This window comes from Crotalus tigris, unplaced genomic scaffold, assembly GCF_016545835.1.
Source record: "Crotalus tigris isolate CLP2741 ecotype Arizona unplaced genomic scaffold, ASM1654583v1 scf7180000017666.379230911805:20528666, whole genome shotgun sequence".
Classification (NCBI taxonomy): domain Eukaryota; kingdom Metazoa; phylum Chordata; class Lepidosauria; order Squamata; family Viperidae; genus Crotalus; species Crotalus tigris.
In genome coordinates, this window is record NW_024096552.1 from 18,514,826 (window position 1) to 18,537,091 (window position 22,266).

The 22,266-nt window shown below is 36.2% G+C and overlaps 1 protein-coding gene across 2 annotated transcripts; it reads left to right on the forward strand.

Moving 5' to 3' along the window:
* The first annotated feature begins 16 nt into the window (after positions 1-16).
* DCLK3 (doublecortin like kinase 3) lies at positions 17-19,781 on the forward strand. 2 transcript variants are annotated; one of them, XM_039336901.1, is made up of 5 exons: positions 17-145; positions 10,619-12,504; positions 14,263-14,395; positions 16,594-16,761; positions 19,074-19,781. In XM_039336901.1, the coding sequence occupies exons 1-5, from the start codon at positions 64-66 to the stop codon at positions 19,268-19,270; spliced, it is 2,466 nt and encodes an 821-aa protein (XP_039192835.1). In that variant the 5' UTR covers positions 17-63; the 3' UTR covers positions 19,271-19,781. The 2 variants fall into 2 exon arrangements, with proteins under 2 accessions (XP_039192835.1, XP_039192836.1); XM_039336902.1 differs by lacking the exon at positions 17-145 and adding an exon at positions 577-616.
* Positions 19,782-22,266: the final 2,485 nt, after the last annotated feature.

Below are 22,266 nucleotides of genomic sequence, written 5' to 3' on the forward strand. Positions count from 1 at the left end.
CTCCTTCAGTCTGCCACTGTCGCCACTGTATTCCGAGTCAGAGAAGTCAGGACGGAGAGGACCATGCCTGCTGCTGCGCCACCTCCCTTGCATCACGCAGCGGGGCCGGGGGGTTCCTGTAACTGCCCCTACCCCCGTCATCCCGGTGAGTGGGCCCTCGCGGCGGAAAAAAACTTTGCGCTCCTTTGGGAGGCTTTGCTCTCTTGACCCACACTTCTCCCGCCAAGATAACGGGGGCTATCTCCCTTACTTTTCCCTTGTACAGCCCCCAGCCTCGAATCTTGCGTGGCATTTCCCCGCGTTCCTTTCTAATTGTTCCTGCCTTATCTGGGCTGTTTATAACATTCAGTCCCAGATATCGGAAAACGTGCCCAGAAAAAAACGTACCTGGGTGCATCGCCGCCCGCCTACTTCCTTTCTTTGCAACCCCCTTCTTTGTCTGAGTTGTCTTTTCACCCAGGTCTGGTATTCTGTATTATTTTGGACGGCTCCTCTCTAGGGATGGAGGGGTGGGTGGGGGGAGGGCATAGCAGAAGAGAGGCTTACTGCCGCATTTGACCCCCTTGACTTGGCGGTGGGCATCTGGAGAGGCAAGGAACTACCGCGAAGATTTCTGGTGAGGTGGAGACTTTGGGAGGTTTATTGCTGGAAAAACAAAGATAACAGATGTTGACGGATTTTATCTATAACAACTTTCATGATATACTTCTACAAAACAACAACAACAACAACAAAAACGCGCTCAAGCTGTTTTCTCATTCTTAATGGGAATGCAGAGAAAATAGTCAACATCGTAGGGACAGCTGGATTAATGTATTTCAGATGTTTAAAAGTGGTACTGGAGGATGAATCCTGTTTAATTATTCCAGTATTGGCTGCTACCTGTTTGCTTTTAGCTGTATTTTACCAATCTTCTGTTCTCGAAAAAGGATTAGATCTATTTTTTTCTGGTGTCTGGGACTGACTGCATGCAGGGATTGTCCAGAATCAACCTGTGTTGGCAAATAGATTACCCTTTCCAAATCTGTTGTCCTTTAGATGTCTAAGGAAACAGCTCCCATCCCTTCCTGTTAACGTATTGTCTGGGAATGAAGGATGTTGTAATCAAATACATTTGGAGGATATGAGATTAGGAAAGGTTTAGGTAATAAACTTAAATTTCAGGATGGGCTATTGCCTATTTCTGATGGATTGCATATTGCAAGTTGTAAAAAACAATCCCCAAACTACATAAATATTTGTTCCACCAGGGCAACTGATTTAGTATATATGTTGCCATATATACTTAGGGTATATCCACTATAATTCAGTATTACCAATATTGGATTGTTGCTTTGTAAAATATAAAAATGGGAGTTTTTTCTGTTAAGATAGAAAAAAATCTAATTCTTTTAAGTCTTCCACAGACTTAAGTCTATGTCTGTTGGAGAAATGTCATTGGGCAATGAAACTGGCAGCCATTCCATGCCTGTGTCTTCTTCATGTAGGCTCTACATAAAGATCTTGACATATAGGAACCTGCTTTACTTAAACTGTATATATTATACTATTTCTCCAAACTTGCTACTATACAATGGAAATCATAATAAGTTAAATGAAAATTATAACTAAACTCAAGTTCATGGGCATCAGATAAAAATATAGTATGTTATAAAGCAAATAAGAAAGTTTGAAGTTTGTTTGTTTATTCTTTTGCATAGAACAAATTACCTGCAATTAGTTATTATGGAGATGCTATATATTTGTTATTTCTTCAGGCTTAAATTGTTTGATTTTATTCTACTTTATATGGTTTATTTTAAACTGCACTTACATTTTTAGCTTTTAGAAAACTTCAGATGAAGGGTTTCATAGAAAGGTTTTTCTTTTCCATCTAAAAAGCTATAGATTGTTTTGCTTGATCTTAGCTATAGCTGTCTCCTAAAGCAATAGTCCAATCAAAATTCCAAGGGTTCTCTTCTAGCTTTCTAGATGTTTCTAGTTTTTTTTAATAAGACTAAAACTGATTTCATTAGAGACCAAAGTATAATTTTCTGTTAGAGATGTTGGCTCAAACTGGTCTTCACGAAAGACTTACGGATTTTTTAACTTTGCAAGATAACCTTGCCCCTTCATAGCTAATTTAAATTTTTTGTGGATTTTCCACCCAGTATTTCATTTCAGTTAGCTATAAGAAAACTCTGTTGAAAAGAAACAGCAGATTTTTTATTTGACCTAAAAGCACCTTAAAATATTCCAAAATCTACAGTTTGGCATGTTTAGGAAACCCTTAGCAATAGCCAGATAAATCACTAGTATTCTGCTTCTAAAACAAAGAATACCTTAACTATATTCAAGTTTATCTGTGCCCATATTTTTGGAAGAAATTAAATTGATAGCACATGCTCTTCTTTGCTACCTTTTTATTCAGATTGATATAAAGATATAATTGCATCTCTTTTGACTCTCAGACATAATAAAATAGATACTGTTCTGTTAGCAGACTCTTACAGTACATATGATTTCTAGGAGAATAGCTAAATTCTGCTTGATACCATCATTGTTTATTGCAACTTTATATAATCTCTATTGTTTAGATTAGAATGTTATGGATTCTTATGGCAGAATTTTAAACCTGTGACTTAATAGCTTTACATTTTTAATAATGGTTACATATAGTAATAAATGTACAGATAGGAAATAGCTTACAATTGTAATAGCTAATTAATTTTTTTTACTATTTCTGTATTTTAGTAATGGTAATATGTTTTATATTTTTTAGAGTTCTTTTAAGATTTTTTTAAAAAAATGTTGGTGTACTTCATTCTAATTTTATTAAAATTTGGTCAGCCCTTGCTATCAGAGGCTTCCAAAAAACAGATATCAACTTCACTCAGTTTTAAGTCTTTCTATTCTATTATATTTATAGTAGAATCAAATCTAGGCTGTAGTTGTAAGAGTAACCACTAATTATCCCAGTTGCCTATAGATAATATGTTAAATTTAGATTTCCTATTTCATTCATTTTGCATTTCACAAATGGAAAAACCCCAAAAATATGGAATTGTATAATAGTTAGTTAATTTTTTTACTGTTTTTAATGATTTAATAGATTTTGTTATAAAAAAGATCTTAAAACAAATTAAATCATTTTAAATCATTTTTCAAACGATCAAACGCTTTCTAAAACCAGAACTATTTCCTAGTTCTTACATCTCTCTTAGTACTGAAAAAGCTGTCCAATTTAACTCTTATTTCATTATATATTATATATATATCTAAGTAATTTAGATGCACGCACAAAATCTGTGTATCCTTCAAAATTTGGGCAGTCTAATGCCAAACTATGTGTTTGAAGTGATTATTATTATTCAGAAGTAGGACTCATGAAAGTTTGGTACAAATTAGTAATGCTAAGTCATTTCTATAATTGAATTCACTTTTATTTCCTTCAGATTATAATGTCAAAGGATGTGTTAACTGTTGTATTTTTCTGAATTAACTGTCAGCTATTGTATTTTGCATTCGAAGGGTATTTTTTTAAATCATTTTCTTCAAAATAAATTTTGCCAGTATATCTGATCCATTTGCAAATATGGTTTGAAATTTAGTTGCAAGCCATTATTTGGATTTTGATACAAGCATAGTTACGGAGTACAGTTTTGAAGTATAAAAGTAGTCCTTGACTTACATCCACAACTGGGACTAGAAATCCAATTGTAAGTTGTTGCATTGTAAGCCAAAGCACCCATATGACCAAGTCCATTTTTCCGACAATTTATACAATGATTTTTAAGCACATCACCATGTTTGCTAAGAAAATCAGTCATTAAACAAACATGAAGGATGTTAAGCAAACCTCTTCTTCCAAATAGGATATTTTTTGCCAGAAAGCAGCAAAAACAAACAAACAAACAAACAAAAAAACATAACAAATTGTGATCATGTGACCATGGAATGGTGCAAACAGTCATAAATGTTAGCCTTTTGCCAAGTGCCCAAAGTGTGGTCATGTAAGTGTGAGAGAGGAGGCTCAATATTATATAATGTCTGGAAGTGCCTTTATAAAGTGTTAAGCACCATTCCAAGGCTCTTATAAAAGAAAAAAAAAGAGCTGATCAGCTGATTTACTATGTCTACCTATTCAGTTAAAAATGATAAATATTGCGTCAGTTGTACTCATATGTGAGACTGCAGAATGTTTTTTTTTTACTTGCTTCTAATATTCTCTTGTTGTGTTTGTTTTCTTCCCTTTGCTTTTGTTTTATCCTGCTCTTTATGTGACTGCATTATGATTCAAGAGTCAAGTGGCATTAGTGGGCTTAATACATTTATTATGGCAAAGGATTTCTATGGGCTAGAATTTGTTAATCTACAACAGGGGTGTCAAACTGCTGGCCCGTGGGCAAAAAGAATCATGATACATCGTGACATGTCATGTGATGTGGCGAATTTGACACCTGTGATCTACAACGTTATCACAATTCCATTTCAAATACCTATCTAATTTTCCCTTTATCCAAACTGAAGCTGGGTTTAAGTCCAGGATTCCTTAGAACAAATTTTTTAATTCTTCTGCTTTGAGAAGTAGGTCTTTAATTTCTATGACTCTCAAAATGATACTAACAAAGTTCCTCTGCTTGAATAGGAATTAATAGGATCTGAAAGAAAGATATCTGAAAGACAGAGTTGGAGGCTGTTACAAATTCTTAAAGACGCTCTTTCTTGAATGTTCAGCTTTTGTTTTCGTATATCCCATGCCATATTTCTTTCGAAAATATAAAGGCAAATAATTTTTATCCTGTGATTCAGTAGTGAAAGTCCAGTCTGTGACTGGATTCATAGCATGCTAAACTCTAAATTTGGTTTGATCAAATACATTTGCTATGCCTAAACAGATTAAGGCTTTCTACCGTAGCTTAGTTTATTTAATAAGATTCTCACAACAAATTGAATCACTAACTATCAAATTTCCTTTTAATCCAAATGTTCTTTGTGAACTCAGCCATGATCATAAAGATTCACATACTTAATAACCATCTTTCTTGTTTAAACGTCAATGAATATTAAAAGTACTTTTAATTTTATTATTTTGTTGACAGAATATTTGTATGTATGTGTGTGCATGTATGTGCATGGAAATATAATGTTACTAAGGCATATTTGCTTCCTGTATACTGTATTTTATTTCCGTATATTTTTAACAAGGTAATTGAAGTTCTGATATACCAACAGATAGTCCTTGACTTACAATCATTTATTTAACAACTATTTGAAGTTATGATAAGGTTGGAAAACGTGACTTGTGACTGATCCTTATACTCAGGGCTTTGTTTGTCATAGAACGCACAGAACGGAGTTCCGGCACCCTTTTTGGTAGGGTAGGCAAGGAGGGGTTGTATGACATGTGTGAGTTTCGGCACCTTTTTATTTTTTTTTACAAAAAAGCATTGCTCATACTTATGAATATGGCAACAACTCCATGGACATGATCAGAATTTGGGCACTTGTCAACTGACATGTATTTTTGATGGTTGCAACATCCTAGGATCACATGATCAATATTTGCGAAAATTCCAGGAGGCTTTCAACAAGCAAAGTCAACGGCAGAAACCAAATTCACTTAATAACCACATGATTTGCTTAATGATTGTCTAATTTGTTTAACGACAATGGAAAAAGTTGTAAAATTGGGTGCAACTGACTTAAATGATTGCATCACTTATTGATGGAAGTTCCAGTCCCCATTGTGATCATAAGTAAATCAAGGATTACCTGTACACTAACATTTTTTTGTATTATAAAGAATAATGTTGAGAATAACAATTCAGTTATAACAACATATCAGAAAGAAAAGAAATGGAGGATATCTTTTTACATAATCCATTATAATGAAATAATTCCTCTTAGCCGTAGCATTACATCTTAGCTCATGATTCTTTCAAGCATCCACATAGAATAATGGTGTTTTCAAAAATGATCTAACTTTGGTGCCATTCCAGCAAAAGTAAATGTAATTAACTGTAGGATACTGCTAGGAATTAAATTGACTGTTTTAGAAACTGATCCTGTTTTAAATCATTGGGACATTGAAGAGTTTGCTGGATGGCTGAATGCTTTCTCAAACTGATTAAAACAATCCTTGTTTAAAATATATGTACAACAAAGCCTAAGCCCTGGCTTCAGAAAATTAATCTGTCCCTTTATCTAAGTTTATTGAATTATATGTGGTTTTCTACAGTGACTGAAAGTTGTTTATCTTACCTAAACTAATTTACTCCATTGCAAATTGAAATTGGGAAAGTTTCCTGGCTTTATAATGTAATCCTATTTTATTAGACTTTGATGCTAATGCATGCAGTTTACATGTAAGCAGACTGGAGATTTCCAATAGTTCTTAGAATTGTCTATCACTCAAGCAGTTTTTATGCTGAATAAGACTTCTTATACTTTGTAATAATGTAGTGTATTATAAAATACAGTTAAGTCTGGGAGACTTCGAGGACTATAATAATTTTGAATTACTATTTCATTTTTAAGTGGCCTATGGGAAGAAATAAGCTTGTGTACTCAGTAGTAGTTGTTATCATTCCAGAATCGCGTGTGCTACCAAGGGACAAATCGCTTTATTTTACTACCTTAACATGCAAGGGAAGCAAAATGGACCAATTTGATCCTCACCTACATGGTGGCTTTTCAAAAACAGCCACCATTTTAGATCATTCACAAGAGGCAGGACAAAATAGTCCTGCTTCCAGGTCGCTGCCACATGGGTGAGGGACAAATCACTCATTTTGCTGCCTTAACATGGGCTCCATAGAGAGCTAACACGGTCTACATAGTTTCCAAATGCCTAAAATTTTGCCAACATAATTAGTATAATTAGTTTAAGAGTTTACGTATAAATGTGGGAGATGACACATTTGAGAGATTCTTAGAACCATTTTTCAAATTAAGGAGTTCAGTTCATGATTTTCTTCACTATAATTCATTATTGGAAACCACCTGACCTAAGACTACTACATAAAAAACTTCCTTTGGAAGTTTTGCACAGAATATTTTCACTAAGTATTGCAAATGTGCATTCGAACCTTTAGCATACAAGAATACAACTGTTAAATTAATTGTGCCAAATATACAATGTTTGGTGCAGTAAAAATATACTTGGGTTCCCAAATTTATCTGTGTATGCTATTTCCCCATTATAATTCATAAACATTAGTAATCCTTGAATAACTTTATGTATTTTCCACTAACTGAGCTAGAATAAGAGGGCAAGCTTATCTTCCTAAAGCGTATGTAAATAATGCCAGTGTAAAATCCATTTGCTGTAAAAGGACTAGTGTAATCACATTTTGTTTCCATCTGATAATATAATACATCCGTTAATGCCTACCTATTTTTCTCTCCTGATTGTACAGTCTGATATGTACACATTATACATTGGTCTTCCAAGTTAAACTGAATAATTTAGTTTTAAGGAATAGGAGATTGAAGGCATTTTTAAAAATTTATTCTTTTATTGTTTTTTTAAATAATGACAAAAATAAGAAAGCACAAAAATAAAAATATGTATATCTTCAAGGAAATAAAAAACACACAAACATTGCTTTTTTTTAAAAAAATGAGAAAATAGAGAAAAAAGAAAGCATAATATATAATTTTAGCAGTAAATAATTACAATTCTAAAGAAAAATATCTGCTGGAGTCTGCATAGGAGGAAAGTGACACAGGCTTGATTTTGGCTTTTTGGAAAGGGAAGACGTACAGATGCACACAAATGCACATATATCCTTTCCCATCTGAAGGAGGCCCTGGTATGCTTCTCTTTTCTCTTCTCCCAGAATTTAGAGATTTAAAGGAGAGGAGGAAGGTGTGGGCATCTGAATAGTGGGAAAGTAGGACAAAATATGCCATTAACTTTTACTTTAGATGTGAGTGATTTTTATAGTATCTTGGTCAAATTGATAAATTCCAAAGGATATCCAAACTTGTTTGGTTAAAGGGCAATTCGAAAATAAACCTCCATTTGGTTATCAATGACAGATACTTGCAGATACAGAACTGTTATTGTACACATTAGAAAACTACTTTACATTACTTTTTGGCATAATCGCCATTCAAATTGAGAAACTTGTTATAATGTCTTACAAGGTTTGAAATTCCTTAGTAGTTGTTGTTTGTTGCCAAATCTGGGCCATGGGATGATCAAAAACTTCCCAATGGAACTGTTTCAAAAATTCTTGGGTGCTTCTAGTGGTATGCGGGTGAGTATTATCATGAACCAACACCACAACGGAAGTCAGCATGCCCCGACACTTGTTATGGATGGCTTGTCTGAGTTTTTGTAATGTTTCACAGTAGACTTCTGAATTGATGGTCGAACCACACTCCTTGAACTTCACTAGCAGTACTCCTTTGGATCTTCACATTTGGCAGGATCTTCTATGGTACCACTTCCAGTGTGGTGTTGATTCACAATAATGTTCGCCTGCACACCGCTAGATGCACCCAAGAACTTTTGAAGCAGTTCCGTTGGGATGTTTTTGATCACACTTCCCCTATAGCCCAAGTTTGGCGCTGAGTGACTACTGAGGAATTTCAAACCTTGTAAGATGTTATGACAAGTGTCTCAGTTTGAATGGCGATTATGTCAAAAAGTAATGTAATGTTGTAGTTTTCTAATGTGTATAATAAAATTTCTGTATCTGCAAGTGTCTGTCATAGATCACCAAACAGGTTTATTTGCGAATTGCCCTGGAATGCTGCAGAAGTTGTGTTAGCAAAGTAAAGCAAGGTTCTCCGATGCTGGGATGCCTGCCACACTCCTGGATGTGACCACCATTTTCCAAGTGGTCACAGTTTAATATGGCTGCTTGAAAAATGGTGGCCGTTTCCAGGATCATGCCCTGTGGCCTGTCCTCCTTTCCTACCCCAACCTAGTGGCCTGTCCTCCTTCTCTACTCCAACCATCTGAATTCTGGAGATCTATGGAAGTTAAGTGAGGAGGGGCTCAATGGGGTGGAAAGCAAACAAAGGCCTGTGGGAACCCAGTGTGGGGAATGGAAGTGAGAGATAGGTGGGAAAGCACTGCAGCATTCCTATGATTGATCGTAAGGGTGTGTGATTGTAGGGCATTATATTGGCTGTAACTTTGGGTTGCAAGTATATTTTGGGAGGTCCACATAACTTTGGTTGTTAAGTGAGGACTACGTGCAGTTGTACAAAGTGCAGCAGGCACCAATTAGGATTCCTGATAAAGTGGATTGGAAATCTCAGTGTCTCTCTCTCTTTCTGTGTGTGTAACTTAGAGCATATTACATTTTATGTGTGTTAAGCATGGTAGAAGCTTAATAACAATTTCATTGCATAATGAAAGAAATAAGAATACACCTAAATGACTAACTAGTCAATTTCATCTTAGAGTTCTTGGCTAAGTAATATGAACATATTTGATTTAAAAGCTTTGTGTCAGAGATTGGAAGACTGATAAGAGGAATGAGAGGTGATGTCCAGCAAGACTGCACTATGACTATTTTGATACCCCGGCAAAAGAATAACAAGTGGGAGAATTATAACCTTGGAAAATATTTCTTCTTTAAAAAGTCTTTTTCACTTTACCCAGATGTTTAGTTGGAAAATGAGGAGAGAAAGATCTCTCTCTTTCTCATTTTCCAACTAAACATCTGAGTAAATGAAAAAAGACTTTTTAAAGAAGAAATATTTTCCAAGGTTATAATAAAAGTTTATCAGGCTCACTGGAAATACTAAAGCAGTTGATGATTGGTATTTGATTGAGATTATCCTAAAAGGAAGAAACACAGTTGGTAAACAAAAGTGACTGACTAGGTTTTAGATGGAACTTAATTATTTTTTTAAAATCCCCCTTGTAAGGGTATACATCAGATGGAAGAAACTGAATTCCTTTCCATTAACTAGGAAATGAAGCGAGTATATAATGTTTTTAGAAGAGTCTAGTTCTCAATGAGGTGAAGACAATCCTATCTTGCTTGTTTGAAATTGTAGGAGTCTTTTTTTCTACTTGTTCAATGTATTACTTTATATGAATTCATTTTATATGAGGTTTTCACATTTTTTCCTATTGGAAAATGAGTTTTGTCCATTTAGAGAAAATTCATGGGGAATTTCGGTTTCCCTGTCAAAACGTAATTTTTGAACCAAGATACATGGATATATAATTTGACTGTTTTTCTTTTGTATTGTAGCTATCTACTTGTTTCTTGGGATTATGTTATAGTTTGATCACAGTCATATTTAAATAAGAAAAATGAGCAAAATGTTTTTATAATAAAGAATATATATGCTTGATGAATTTTATGTTATGATAAAAGCTTTTTTTTTTTTTGAGAAAATAGTTTAAAAAAAAATATTTTTGGATTTGCAATTTGGGATACTCCAAAAACACTTAACTGTTAATTATATTGGGTTTTTTTTTTTGTATTTTCATCAAAAAATCCTGTTCTTTAACTTATTCATCAAAAATATTTTTATTTTATAATATTGATTAATCTGGAATATCTTTATTTCTCCAGCCAGCACAGGTAGAAGATATGCTATAAACATTAATGGTAAGATTTCTGTCCTAGTTCCTAAATTTGCTTATTTTCTTTTGCTGCAGAACATCGAGGAATTTTTGATCACACTTTAAGCTGCATGAGATCAAGTGTGACTGAGAGAAGACTACAAGATACTTGCCCACCAATTGTCCGTGGAGGTTATGGAAAGCCTTACTTTGGTAGAAATGGTTTCAGTTCTCCTTTTATAAATCTTCAGACTGGTTTCCACACTATCCATTCTGAGAACAGCCCAGTAAAGCCAAGGATTGTCACAGTAGTGAAGCCCTGTGGGCATGCAATCAGGAAGATAACATTGCTTTTAAATCGGCGTTCTGTTCAAACATTTGAACAGCTGATTGCTGACATCTCAGAAGCCTTGGGATTTCCACGGTGGAAGAATGATCGTGTGAGAAAATTATACAATTTAAAGGGAAGGGAAATCAGAAGTGTTTCTGATTTCTTTAGAGAGGGTGATGTATTTATAGCTATGGGAAAGGAACACTTAACCTTGAAAACTCTTGAAATGGCAATCCAAGAACTTTATCCTGATAACCCTTATACTCCTCTTACTAGGGCTTCAGAAAATTGGGAACAAGCTCAGAAGCCCAAACACAGAATGCATGAAAAAATGTCTAAGTTAGAAAAGAGCCTTGAACCCACAGTTGCTAGCAAATGCATGGATATCATGTCTCCGAAACTATTTAACAAACATGACATAAAAGCTCATATCAGAATCAGACAGGAGGAGAAATTGAGGCCCAAAAAGAGATGGATAAGAGACAACTGGAATGGAGGACATGATGCGAAATCTACTAGAAAACCTAAAGACATTGCAGAATATTTTAATGTAGAGAGAAATTCTGAAAGTGACATTGAAAAAAGTTCAGATAACATTATCAGATGTGAGAAATGTGAAAGAGAAAGACAGCTGAGACAAAAATTGCAAAAAGAAAGTCAGGATGATTTTCCATTTGAGAAAAGAGACTTGAATGTAAGAACGTGTAAGAGATACCATGTTGAAAAGCCTGCAAAATTGAGAAGTTGCAGGAAATTATCAGAACACTCAGTACAAGAAGATGAAATTACATGGAAGGAAGCTGGTTGTCAGAGTACATGGACAACTTCACATAGTCATACCAGTAAAGATCTTGAGAGGCAAAAAAGAAGTATTGACAGAGATCAGATCCTGCAGAACCACAATGAAGAATTAGGAATAATGAAGGCAAAGCCATTAGAAAGCCAGCACACCATAGTAGGAGATACCTATGAGCTAAAGAAGGAACATAGAAAATGTTCTAGAATGAATCAGAGCTGTTGGTTAATAAAAAGTTCTCAGGCTGCTAGAGAGAAGCAAACAAAAATTCAGGGAGAAAAAGAAGAGGTACAGAAATTAAAAGAAGGAAATACTGGAGATGAGAAAATGGAGCAGGGGGAGAATGAACATGTTAATCACAAAAGGGAGGAAGAACTTAAAATCAACAAAGAAGGGAAAAAAATGTATAAGTCCAGTGATGTAAAATTGAGTCACAATGTTTCTAGCAGAACAGATGTGGAGAATTACTATGCAATTGGCAGAACTATTGGTGATGGGAACTTCGCTGTTGTGATGGAGTGTCACCATCGAAGCACCAATCAGATTTTTGCAATGAAAATCATTGACAAATCAAAGCTGAAGGGAAAGGAGGATATGCTAGAAAATGAAATCTTGATCATCAAGAGCCTCTCCCATCCCAACATTGTAAGCTTGATTGAAGTATTTGAAACTGAAGAAGAAATTCACTTAATCATGGAATATGTCCCTGGTGGTGACTTATTTGATGCCATTATAGAAAGTATGAAATTCACAGAACATGACGCTGCTCTCATGATAACAGATCTGTGCGAAGCTCTCGTCTATATCCACAGCAAGAATATTGTTCACAGAGATCTCAAGCCTGAAAATCTTCTGGTAAGAATTGCAAAATACATTGCAGTGCCTTCTGATAAACTGAAACAGTTGCTATTTAATTTATTTTGGTGCATATGAACAAGTGGTCTAGCACAGGAGTATACAAAATGTGTGGAATTGGTACAATTGTCCCTATCCCCTTAAGGGTTAGTCTAGGAATTTGGATTGATTGAATTGATTAAATTTCTCTGGTTAAGAAAGCTTGGGAGTACTTTCTTGAGAAAAGGAACGACTGATTTGCATTAGATGTAATTCAACTTTAATACATTAAAACAAAAAAAAATAACTGCAGAGTAAACCCCCCTTTTCAAAACTGGTAAATAGATTTTACAAAACTATTCTGTAAAACAATACAAAAGTGAAATGTGACTAATTTCTCTGATGACCTTAACAATATTTTGCGGTGTATAAAGAAGCTTCAGTGTATTGAAGAAATGGAATGGATAGACGCATAGCAAAATTTTACATGGATCTGGCAATATTATGTTGCCATCTTGTGTGGCTAGAGGTAATAGCAGAGAAAAATGTGAGTCTGTTGTAACTTCTGTATAGAAGGCATGTATCTTTAGAGGTGTTCATTGAAGTCACTTGATAGCTCATCAGTTCGTAGACATGCAGATTTACGTGCCTTCTTTTTTAATAAATTTTCATACAAGTGTTCAGGAGATATATTGAAACCATGTCCAAAGAAATCAAAAAAGAAAATGAAAGGTGGACTGCTTTATTCATTTAAGCGGCATTGGGAGGATTGCAGTGGCTCATAAAATTTCATTCAGCTTAATTTATCAAAATTCCTCCAGTGTTCGTTATTCAGAAAAAAAATCAAAGTGGGCACTTCTTAACATAGGTTAGAGGCATCTGAGACATAGATCATCACTTGTCTTATACTATTTCTCATCATTGATTCATCCAACATATCACTGCATATTCTGAAACCAACTTCCAAAGAATTCCTTGATATTTTTTTCAGGATTCTTTTCAATTGAGGCAGCATAAAGTGTCACTGAGAGGTAGCTATTGCAACAGTGCCCTCTTACTCAAGAAACTTCAGGTAGTCCTCAACTTATGACCACAATTGAGCCCAACATTTCTGTTGCTCCATTTTATGACATTTTTGCCACAGTTGAGTTGTTAAGCAAATCATACAGTCATTAAGTGATTCTGACTTCCCCCATTGATTGCTTGTCTGAAGCTAATGGGAAGATTACAGAAGGTGATCAAATGACTCTAGGGCAGTGCAACAGTCATAAATACATGCCAGTTGCCCAGCACCTGAATTTTGAAGATGTGACCGTAGGGTTGCTGCAAGAGTTGTAAGTATGAAAAACAGTTGAAAGTAATTTTTTTCAGTGCCATTGAAACTTTGGTCACTAAATGAATGGTTGTAAGCTGAGGACTACCTGTATAGCAAAAGAGGTGGATTTCTGTAGATATTTAATTAGCCCAGCCCATTAAAACCTTTGAACTACTCCAATTGCTACATCATAGCAGTTCAAATCAATACCTGTTTATTTGTGATAGGCAGTTAGATAGGATAGATCACATGATTGCAACATTTTTTGCCTTTGCAGAGCTGGGGTAGGTATGATCTGCGCGTGACGCATCCGGCCCATAGGCATCCAGCCCATAGGCTGCCCTGGGATAGGTTCTATCCCACTAGTTTTGTAGCAATAGAGATCCATTGTGTAATTTTCAATTGATAGTTAAGCCTGCAATTCACACTAATGATTTCTGTCTAATTTTGATTTTCCTGCTCAGGTTCAGCGTAATCCAGATAAAACTACCACATTGAAATTAGCAGATTTTGGTCTTGCAAAGCAGGTGACCAGACCAATATTCACTGTGTGTGGAACTCCAACTTACGTTGCTCCTGAAATACTTGCTGAGAATGGTCAATACAATTTTTTGTAAAATCTTTATATTAAGTTATGCAAGCATTTGATTAATCTTGTTTTATTATTATTGCTTAGCTGTTATCCAAGTAGATGTTCTTATAACACCGTGGATGTATGAATGAGGCCTAGGTTGTTCTTTTATGCTGTATATTCTTACAACACTATGAATTTGGCCTCAGTGTATTCTTTTGTATTATATTACAGAGTTGTCAGTTTGATCTCTTGCTGCTCAGTTGTCCCTTTCTGTTGGTAATTGTTGAGGAGTGCTGGATTGTCTCCAGGAATGCATGTCTGAAAATGCACAAAGGGATGGTACAGAAATGGGAATAGGGATAAACTTTAGGAATTGTTTTTTCTTTTCCTGAAAAAGTAGGAATTTGTATGCTACGGGAGTGCAATTGGATTATGTAGTCTTTGAGTTTTATTTGATAGTATTACTATATTTTCCAGCGTATAAGACGACTTTCTAAACCATGAAAATCTTCTCAAAAGTTGGGGGTCGTCTTATACACCGGAAAATATGATACATCAAAGCAAGCTCCCCCGTATCCTGCACCCCATGCTCCTCACCCCTTGGTGGGGGATTGGCTGTCTGGATGAGAGTTTAAGAGTCCCATGCAGCCAAATAGCCCTAGAAAAGTGTCCCTCCGAGAAACAGCCGGGAGGAAGGGGCGAGGTTGGAGCGTTGGTGGACCAATGGCGGGAGAGGAGCGCTGGCGGAGAGCCAGCCAAGTAAGAATGTCCGTGTTGGGTCAGCGGTGGGGGCTTCCCGAGAAGAAGTGCCTCCGCCCCCCTTGCTGCTGAAGTGCTGCTCAGCGCTCGCAGAAGGCCAGCGATTTCGCAGAAGCGTCCACCCCCCAGTCTAGAGTGGTGGGTGGGGCAGGGATCGTGTCCAGTCTAGAGCGGTGGAGGAAGGTGGTGCGAGCGGGGCTTTTCCTCCCCCGGGGAAACCCCCCCGCCACCACCTCTGCTTGAGTGGCCGGCAGGAGCAGCTGGTAGGAGCTGGCGCCTGCACAGAGGGTGCCGCTTCCTCGGGGTTGACCACACCCGGTGCCGTCGTGCTGAGCGCCAGAAGCCCTGGGACCCCGACGGACAGACGCTCAGCGTTTCCTCCTCCTTGCTCGGCCGCTTCTTTGGCAACTTGCTGCCGTGGCTGATGCTCTCGCTGCACAGATGACAGAGCGATCTGCCTGCAGTCTGGCAGGTGCCTTCACCGACGGACTTTAGGATGCGCTGCCTTTGCCAGCCCCACCCGGCCTGGGCAGCCTTGGGGGTCGGGCAAGTGGGAGTAGAGGGTGTTTTCAGATCCATTTGGAGAAAATGGATCCAAAGTCTCTACCTGTTGGACAGCTGGGCTTGGCTAGCGCCGCGACCTGCTTTCCTCCCCCCCTCCCGCTATCCTTTAGTCCTCCTCATATACTGCAAAGTTCACAAGTGCACCCCCATGCTTATTATGGGATGTTACCCAGCTACATTTGTTTTCAGCAGATCAGGAACAAGTGATGAAATATAATGAAATGCTAATGTGTTTAGGACTTACATTACTTTTATTAGAAAGTTAAAGCACCTGTATTTTCCGGTGTATAAGATGACTTGCTAAACCATGAAAATCTTCTCAAAAGTTGGGGGTCGTCTTATACGCCCAATGGTCTTATATGCTGGAAAATACGGTAATTAAGGAAATGAGCAGCTGTCTAAATAGAAACTCAGAAAAGGTCTCTTCTCTTCAAATTTGCAAGAATATGTTAATGTAGTCTTACAATAAAGTAGAATTAGCTGATCTGGTCATATTTCCTGATAAGGCTGACAGCTTTATTTATAATAGCAGCTGCTGGTGTATAAGTATAAGCCAGAACTGGTGATAATAATGGGCCCTCATCATGCTTGATTAAGTTTAGGATGATTAGGAGATTATTAAATATATTTAGAGTTGCATGTGACCTAAGACGTAAGGAATTTACTGATTTTATTCTGATATTTTATTCACATTCTAAAACAGTGTTTCTCAACCTTGACAATTTTAAGGCATGTTGACTTCAACTTCCAGAATTCCACAGCTAGCATTGCTGGCTGTGGAATTCTGGGAGTTGAAGTCCACATGCCTTAAAATTGTCAAGGTTGAGAAACACTGTTGTAAAATACGAAAGTAAAAAATTAAATCACTTACCAATGTCAATTTTTGTCTCTCGCTTAGGCTATGGTTTAGAAGTCGATATATGGGCTACCGGTGTAATACTCTATATTTTACTTTGTGGCTTCCCTCCATTCCGAAGTCATGAACGAGATCAGGAGGAGTTATTTCAAATTATACAGCTTGGACATTATGAATTTCTCTCTCCATACTGGGACAACATTTCATCTGGTAAGCTTCCTTTAGTAAGCTGGCTAAACAGGTTGTAAAAAGTAAAAGGTAAAGGAATCCCTGTGGATTTTACTCAGTTAGTTGTTGCTGACTATAGGTGGTGGTGACACTGGCCTTGTCGTCTGGAAAGGATGAGATCCCGTCTTCGCCCCAGCTTCTGCCAACCTAGCAGTTCAATAGCATGCAAATGCAAATAGATAAATAGGTACCACTTCGGTGGGAAGGGACAGGTTATAGTGGTTCCTATATTTATTTCATATTCTTTGAATATGAAAGGAGCATGAAAGTCAATATTTAATATAATAGTCTGGAAAGCTGTTTTAATTTTTAAATACACACACACACACATACACACACACACACCATAAGACTGGAAAGATGTGTAGCTATTGCTGTTAAACCTTTAGAAGCTAGAGGACAATACATATAGTTGAACCATGGGTGATGTCTATGCTAGGTTGTATATTTCCTAGATATCCATTTGAATAGCGGAAGTATAAGCATTACATAAGTAAAATATTCACACCTAATGCTAAACCATAAGCTGGGTTTATCTTTACTTGTTTTAAATATGATTTGGGGAATGTTAAAATAGCTGGATTCACACAGAAGCTATAAATATTGTTTATAAACAAAATGATTAAGTTCACATCTCACACTAAATTAAAATTAAACAAAACAAATAGCTTGGTGAAATGTGTGGACATAAACATTTAATATTATGAGTATGGACTGCAGATGCACTCTAAATTGTACATTTTTCTTGCTTCTCTTCTACAAAGAATATTGAGTTTGGAGGTTTGTGTGGTTTTTGTGTCATAATATTAAAACTGGGAAAAATTGCAATTTTTAGTATCTTTAATAAAAATAATCTACTCTATATCATGTTCATAACACTGGTTTATATTCATTAATTATACTTAAGATTAACCATAATGGATAATAAGATTGTATTTGTATTTCAGTTGTATTTAGAGTATATTAGATTCTAAAATAGTGTATTTACTCCCAAAGTAGCATATTTGAAATCTGGACATCAGATTTTCTAAGCTAGAGATTTTTTATTATCAATAAATATGATATGATATCAACAAGTGATCATTGGTGCCATTTTGAGATTGTGTATTAAAGCATGAGTAGAGTAATAGGAAAATCCTTAAATGCTAAAGATGTTAATATAACTGTGGAATTGTCTATCAGAACTTTAGAATTTGTCTGTTTATTAGGAATTGTGCTTGAATTGATCATAGTGGGTGACAAAAAGAATTATATTAAGAAATAGAAAAAGAGATATTATTCCTGATATCAAGGAATGGTTGCTGGAAAGAAATGATTTATTAGCAGAGAAGGCAATATTCTCTGCTAATCAAAGGAAGCAGCAATTTGGATTATGGCAGAGATTTAGGGATTATTGTATTATTGTAAGATATCTTGTATTGTAGGATATGTTCATAGTATTTTGGTGAATTAATGAGTAAACAAGGGAATATTCATAAGTATAAACTATCAGAAAGATTTTTCCCCTTTAGTTTTTTAGTTGGTATTTTTAGCTTAAAATCCCTGGAAAAAAAATAAAACACTTGTTTAGAAGGTACTTGTTTAGAACAATGAGAAGAGTAAAAATGGAACCTTGATGTTATAGAGCAGCGGTTCTCAACCTATGGGTCGCGACCCCATTTGGGGTCGAACGACCATTTTACGGGGGTCGCCAAACAACGCGATCTGCCCCCCCTCGGGCCGCCACCGCGCATGGGGGCGCTGCTGTGCATGCATGCCGTGTGTGGGGGCGCCGTGCATGCGCATCGCGCATAGGGCCATGCATGCGCATCGCGCATGGGGGTGCGTCCGTGTGACGGGGGTCGCCGTCACACAGAGGTTGAGAACCGCTGTTATAGAGCCATAACAATGGAAAAGCAAAGTCAAACTGTGATATGTCTATATAATAATTTTGTTGTGTGGAATCTGAAGTGCTTATTGCTAGTCTTTTTCAGTGCAAAGCATTGCTTTTTTATTCCTGCTGTATGTTTTTTGAATGAAAAGTTTACCTTTATTATAAGTAGAAACTGTACAGTACATTTATTTCATACTATTTTAATACTTTATTCTAAAATTGTGACAGACAGAAGAAAGATTTTCCAGAGTCTACCTATGAATCTTTTTTGATGCAATTAAATATTTTTGTAATTTTGGCCTTCCAAATTGTGGCCCAATGTTGCCATACATTAATTTTTTTAGTTTTATTAAGTTTTTCCAATTCTATGAAACTGTTCAAAGCAAAATCATATTAATTTACTTGTCTTTGATATTAATAGCTGCAAAGGACCTGATAAACCGACTCCTGGTAGTTGATCCAAAAAAGCGCTATACTGCTCAACAAGTTCTTCAACACGTATGGATCCACACAGCTGGAAAAAACAACAGTAGAAATCTCCAAAGGGAGGTGACCATCAATCTTGAGCAACACTTTCGAAGTCAGCACAAATCAGAAGTTACCAAAGAAGACTCATAAAGGATCATACCCACCAAGGATAATGTTTTTCCATTTTGTATCCATACAATCTTCTTGCAGAGATCAAATGTTAGTGTTTAAGGCAAATTCATTACTTCTGTTGGAGCTGAAAACTGCTAAGCATATCAGTTTGACTGATTTTATGAATATCTTTCTTTTCTTTTTTAAAAATATCTTGGTTTCAAAATCTTGTTGTGGTATGAGTTGCTTAAAAGATAAACATTTAAAAATCCCTTGGGGGCATATTACTTTTTTGAAACCATGTTATTGAACATATCCTTGATATTTTATATTTTGAATATTTAAAATACTATATTTATATATTAAGGATGAAAGTAATTTCTTGAACAAATTATGTATAATGCCAGAGCTTTGTTTTAATTGTGCATAGAAAACATATTATACTTTGAGTTCAGAATGGAGATTATGAGAAAAATGATTTACTTTTCCTTATCCAAAGAGAAAGAAAAAGGGATGAGATTAAATAAATAAAATGGCCCTCTTCTGTTAAGTAAGCTGTTAGATATATTCTGGATTTATTTGTGTCTATGTACAGTACATGTTTTGGTTATTTCTAATACGAACCAGATTTTTTTGGTGTGATTTTTTTTCCTTAGGACCTTCATGTTTAAATAGGTACTTTGAATTATGCATCAGACAAAATTGCTGCTTTGATAAAATTTGTAAAAAGTATGGGCCTTAAATAAGAACTGTCTAAGGTTGTGATCTAGAAAAGTAATCTGCTTTGGCTAGATTATGATCTCAGACATGGATTGGCAATATGAACCCCGAGATAAGAACAGGTCTGTTTTAAATAGTGTAGAATTGACCATTGTTCCTAATTTAATCATCAGAAAACTGGCTTGTGTTCCTTATAGGAATCCAACTTCTGTATTTGATACTTGATACAGATCTGACTATGACTTACTGCCAACACTGTGATAAGCAATGGGAAGAAGCACAAAGGGATAATAAATTTTAAAAAGGGAGATTTTTAAAATAAATGTCTAATGTTTATTGAATTGTTTGTATATGTGTATCCCTTTGTTCCCACAATGCAAACACCTGTTCCAGCAGAAATACTAAATGTTTGTTGTAAAAGAATACGTGGAGCAGATGTCCAAACCTGTGCAGTACATTTCTGTGTAACATAGATTTTTGTGACACAGTTTGCACAACATTTAAATGTTCTTTGGTCCACTCTAGTGCAATCAGAATACTGAAATTTATTGTTATACCTCAGTTGTATATTTGTAGGCTAATTTTATTCTCTGCTTTAAAAAAAGGGGCTTGAATGTAACACTGATGAGCAGATTTTTTTAAAAAAAACAAAACCCACAGGAATATTTTTCTCTTGGTTTTGTTTTTGTTAGAAAAATAGTAATTGTATTGTTTATGAAATATTGGTCTTGAGAAAAGTTGAGAAAAAAAAATCCTGAACTATTAGAATTATAAATAGCTAAAGGATAGAACACTTGCAAATATTCTTGATATTAGTCTGATATGGGTTTACTTACATGATCATCTACTTTGATGGAATTGAAATATATTTAATATTTAATGTATAATAATTTTTTTGCAGTATTTTGGTGTTTTATTGTTAATTAATGAAAAAGTTCACCCTTCTAGGGACAATCTACTGAAGTCTTCTCCAAGCTGGTGTCATCAAAATATGCATGATTTAAATCCCTGTAATTAACTAGCCAGTCTGACTTTGCTATGTTCACTAGGGTAATAAGAAGAGCCCGACGTTTCAGGAAGGTACTAACTAGAAAAGGCTAACTGCAAGTTAGAACCTAACAGTTCTTTCTTTATGTAGTTGCCTCATTCATGTCTATAATTCTATGTAGGAGGGATTTGTCTTACAAAAATGTGTACTTTTCCTCTCCGCTTTATTTTCTATGATATTGGATAGGGAGATAAATTCAAATTCTCTAATCAGGGCTTTTCAACCTTTTCACCGACTGTACCACTTTTAGGATATGATAGTATTCAAGTACCACCATCAAAAACCTGATGACCAAAAAAACCCCCCACCCCTGTTCAAAGGTGCAATTGCACTGAAATGACTTATGACCATTTTTCACACTTATGACCATTGCAACATGCCCAGGGTCACATGATTTATATTTGGATGCTTGGCAACTGATACATATTTATGATGGTCATAGTGTCCCAGGGTCATGTGATCCCCCTTTGCAACCTTTTGACAAGCAAAGTCAATGGCAGGGTTAAGGCGGGACTTCCTCCCTCCCTCTTTCTCATTCCCATCTTCTGAAGGAAGAATTTGAACCCTCCCATATTTTCCCTCTTCCATATATTCATCAAACAAGGAAAAGCCTCCAGAGACAGAAAAGAAAAGCCATTGAGGGAACTAGTTTAAAAAGGCGCATTCCCCTTTAAGAATTAGTTACTGGCAAGAAAGAAAAATTAAGGAGTGCAACTGGCACTTAAGGAAGAAAAAAAATGTAAATAAGTACTGGCTGCCAGCTAAGGCAGCCTCCCCAAATAGCTCCATTCATAACTAAAGGAATGCTACAGGCAAAATCCATTCAGGAGAAAAATAATTCAAAATCCCTTGCAGCAAAACTTAGAGCTAACAGTAGCAGAACAATAAAAGCTAACACCCAGACATCAGCCAAATAGAAATTGCCAAACACTCCTTAAGAACACAAAGCCTACATTGCACAAATCCCAGAACTTCAAAGTCACAAAAGCACATAAGAATCCTTCCACTCTCCATCTCCCTCCCTCCTTCTCAGTGCCTCACCTCCAGCTGATGCTGCCTTTCTTTGTTGCTGCCTTTTTTCATTCCTTGTGCAGGGTGACCCCTCCCCTGCGGCATTTCTTGCCTGTTTGCTGCTGCCAGCACAGGTGGCTGCCACAGCAGTTGTAGATCAGCTCATGGCCGGCCTACTTGATCTCCTCTCCCTCTACCCTCCTCCTTCTTTCCCTTCTGATGCAGCTAGAGCTGACTGCCTCCTCCCAAGGCTTCT